Consider the following 4,200-nt stretch of genomic DNA (forward strand, 5'->3'; position numbering starts at 1 on the left):
AAATATTAATTATACACATTACTAACGAAATTACAAGAAACAAAATTTTAAAATAGTATTACAGAGCGTATGAAAAAGATTAGATTCTTTTTCAATAAAAATTATAATTTATTTTAACGTATAAAATAAAATATATACAAATAAATCTTTTCATACAGTTTTTTTCTCTTAAACAGTGAATTTCATTGCAACAGCATCGGTTTTTTGCTTCGCCGATTTTGAAAGAGACAGCTCTACATTATCACAAAAAAACCCCTCCCGAGTTCAATCTAATTCCATTGAATCTCGCTGCGGTACGCATCCTGTTGTAATTCAGTTCGTAAAAGGAAACCTTACTTTCTGATATAAATATTCGATTTACCGGTTAAAGCGTCGCCACCCTTTGTAAGTGTACCACGAAGAGGTTTTCAATTTCAATGTACTTTTTCTCTCTCTTGTGCGCGAAGGTAAAACGGAAGGGATTGATATCCCTACGCAACTCGTTTCTCTCGACCCCGCGAAGAAAACTTTATATATGAGCGTCTTTAATCTAAATCCTAACGATAATCACACACTTGCTTCTTTCTCTTAATCACTTCGTAATTCTTAATATCACAATACCGCCACTAAGGTCTTTAATCGCACTACGACGAAAAGCGACCGAAGCAAAGTAAAAAAAAAAAAAACAGAACGAAAAAAGTAAAGAAGTAAAAAAAATCTAGACACAAAGAAAACGCGAACAGATATTAACCACAACGTAAGTAGTAGTACGTACGGTAGTCAACGAATAATAATATAATAACATGACAAATTGAAGCGAAGATTGTGAACAATAATTTAATAGCAGAACATTAATCCTCTCTCTAATCTTTCGTCCCTTTCAGCGCGTTAAACAGCAAAGACGAGCTCATTTCGTCATTGTTTCTCTGTGCAAAATCTATTTGAAGCTACAGAGTTAAAGCGATACAGTTTCAAGATGGATCATCTCTCAGATTACACCGAGAAATATAGTTCAACTATCTAGCTTAGTGGATATATAATTACGCCATTAGTCTGCATACGATTTTACACAATTTTAACTATCCGTTAGAAAGTAAGATTGGTTTTTATCACTTAATGTAATAAGTCTAAGATATATTTTGAAGTGTTAGAAATTGCATCGCTTTACTCTATTTCGTTAAAGGTTCTTCTCTTAGTCTCCCGCAAACTAAACGAGAAATCTGTGACGAGTTTCACAAGCTTTGAACTTTTCACAGAATTCATCGAAATAATTTCATACTCGCAGAACCAAAATCTCGAAACGAGAAATATTGAAATTTAACTGGAACAAAATATTACGCACTAACAATACAGAAGGCGAAAGCGTACTTTGCGCCGACAAATTCGATGGCTTAAATAAATTACTGTCGAGACGAATCACCCGATAATGAGACAAATATTAATATATTTATCAATCGTAGAAATAATCATCAGCATCGCGACATCGAGAGAAGATGTTATTAGAGATTATTAAGTAATGAGATTTTTCATATAGCGACACTGTTATGAAGGGAGAAAATGACGAGGGAGAAAGATCGATCGATGGAATGATGGTATAGGCTGAACATCTGTATCATTTACCAACAGGATATACAGGATGTTCCAAAAAATGTACATTATGAGAACATCCTACTGAAATTACTTTTGTTGTTGATTTTTAAGACAAAAATTTTGTTTTCGAAAGAGTTTGACAGAAAATGTAAAAATTAATTGGAAAATGTGAATTATTATTCGAGTTCTTACGCTTCTCAATGTAAGATAATTCGATTATATGATTATATATTCGAATTATTCTTATGTTAATATCAATAGTGACTTGATTAATCACAAAATGATAGTCTCATTAGGATCTATTTCTCTCTGGAACTATCCTGCAAGATTTCCATAAAAGGTTACTATTTGGAAAATATGTTGTCACATATTATTCCAGCATAATCATTTCACATTTCACAATGAAAAATGGACAATGTGTGCTCATCCGTGAGAGACACACACACACACGAGCTTCGAAGGATCATCACTAAACATTCGACGCGACTAATAGCTACCTGACTACGATTAATCAGTAAAACGCGCTCTAAAAACTAATTATACTTGCTACGTATCACGTGAAATTTGTTACAAGTCTTATAATCACATATCCTCTTCAAGAACGAAGATGCGAGAGACCACTCCTCGCGATATAAGATCTACCACTATTAGAACTTGTCTCGCGCGCTATCACAATTATCGAACGCGTAATAGGCCTCTCTCCTTGAATACAGTATTGCATGGTGACAGCAGAACAAAAGAGCGATGGTGTTGTCATTAACCCTTTAACTAACTCACCATTCAACAGTGAAAACATGTTAGATTCATCCTTACCGTTACAATACTTCTAACTCCAAATCTAGGTCCCTAGATTTTGGAAAGCTTAAATTCTACGATCCTCAACTCCAACGAATCTTCAAATTCTACGTATCTTATAAACTAGCTTTGCAGATATTTTTTTTAATTCTAACGTCGTTCGAATCTAATTGTTTACTTATTTTTTGAATTACAATTAAATATAATTCAACTGAATTCTTTAATCCCTGATTAATCTTATAGGTTAAAAATATCTGGATTTTTGTTCGTTACATCCAATTTTTTTTAAACTAGAACTTAGATCTGTGGACATCTAGATTCTTCAACTTTTAGATCTATACATCACTAGATCTTGGACAAGAGATCTAACTTTTCGTAAATCTGTTGCAGACTGCAACTATTTTTACACCGTAAAGCAGCATTTCTACGAACTACTTCATTTCTTTATACATCCATTGAATAAATTCTAAACACACAGATCAATCTCAGTCCTGCACTTGTACGTGCAAGCACCTTTGTTCAAAAAGTTTCTACTGTTTCTTATAAGTGAAATGTGTCATTTATATAGAAAATTCAAATGTAATTCCAAGTTAAAGGGTTAAACGCAACACCTCGCATGATCGCGACCATGATACGCGAATTTTACAGCGTGCCATTACAACGACGAAATCTAACCTCAGGTCCTCTGCTTCCGCCGTCTTAGTTTTTTTTTTCTTTCCTGGTCTTCGATATTGTATGAATTTGGCCGACGCCTATAGGGCAATTAACTGACAAAAATGGCCGCATCCGTTTAGACAAAACGGATGATCGTTACAACGTGCAAAATTCCGGTGTGATCCCGAGATACTTCAATGAGATTGCTGGAAAGATCTGTAGAGTTTCTTCTTTTGCAAAGTGAAGTCCCTACTGATCATGATGGTACCGCCACGTGTGAGATTTCTGAAAAAAAACAAAAAAAACAAATCGTTTTAAGTTCTCTTACATCAAACAATCAAGCTAATCGCATTATCTACAAAATATACAATATTTTGAAGTTTGTGAAAACGCAAAAGCTGAGCGAATAAAAATTATTCAGATACGAATCTAATCATACAATCTAAGTGAAGAAGGCGGTATTGCAATACCACTTCATGTTATCGAAGTAAATATATGTAAATAAAAGCAGCTAATTATAAAATATAACAAAAAGAACCTAGAATATTATCTCAATCTAAAGATAGTCGAACAAAAGAATGAGCTAAATAACTTTATATAAAATTAAGTTGCAACGAAAATTATTCAAAGTAATTTAAATCAGATTCTATTAGCAAGATTCTATTTTATTAAATGTATACTCACTTTAAGAATTGAGGCAGCAGCATGTGCCAGGACGTGTGGTCCTGTTTCAGCGTGAGATAGAGCTCGAATGTCGAGACAGTACTGGGATCGCACTGTATTCTCGACAGTTTGCGGCACATGCTGTCCGTTTCGAAGCTGATAAACAACGTACAGCCTCTGAAATAAGCAAACGTCAATTTTTCAAAGATATTGAAAATTTAGACAATATATTAATTGAAATTTATTCTGGAAAAGCGTTTACAGTAATAACGAATCGAGATACTCGAGAAAAGTTTAACACACTTTTATTTTTGGCATCGATCTTTTTAATAACCGAATAAAACTGTTAAAAAATATGAAAAAAATAAAATTCAATCAAATTTTCATTGGAAAAAAAATCGCTCTAAATATTTTATACAATTAACGATATTTCCTATAATGTTACTCGCGAAAAAAAAAACAATTTGGAGCAAAGTTTTTCTATATTTTCCAGATGGACACTTGTTGCGCGAAATAATA

The 4,200-nt window shown here is 33.2% G+C and overlaps 1 protein-coding gene across 1 annotated transcript in view; it reads right to left on the reverse strand.

Annotated features, from left to right (window-relative positions):
- Positions 1-152: 152 nt before the first annotated feature.
- Positions 153-4,200, reverse strand: part of LOC108747847 (protein charybde-like) — a 7,006-nt gene continuing 2,958 nt past the window's right edge. Inside the window, exons 3-4 of the mRNA XM_018485704.1 lie at positions 3,703-3,858; positions 153-3,303 (exon numbers count right to left, since the gene is read on the reverse strand). Coding sequence (XP_018341206.1) covers positions 3,213-3,303; positions 3,703-3,858 — 247 coding nt within the window. The 3' untranslated portion in view covers positions 153-3,212. The remainder of the gene's footprint in view (positions 3,304-3,702; positions 3,859-4,200) is intronic.

The sequence above is a fragment of the Trachymyrmex septentrionalis genome, unplaced genomic scaffold (assembly GCF_001594115.1).
Source record: "Trachymyrmex septentrionalis isolate Tsep2-gDNA-1 unplaced genomic scaffold, Tsep1.0 scaffold20, whole genome shotgun sequence".
Classification (NCBI taxonomy): Eukaryota; Metazoa; Arthropoda; class Insecta; order Hymenoptera; family Formicidae; genus Trachymyrmex; species Trachymyrmex septentrionalis.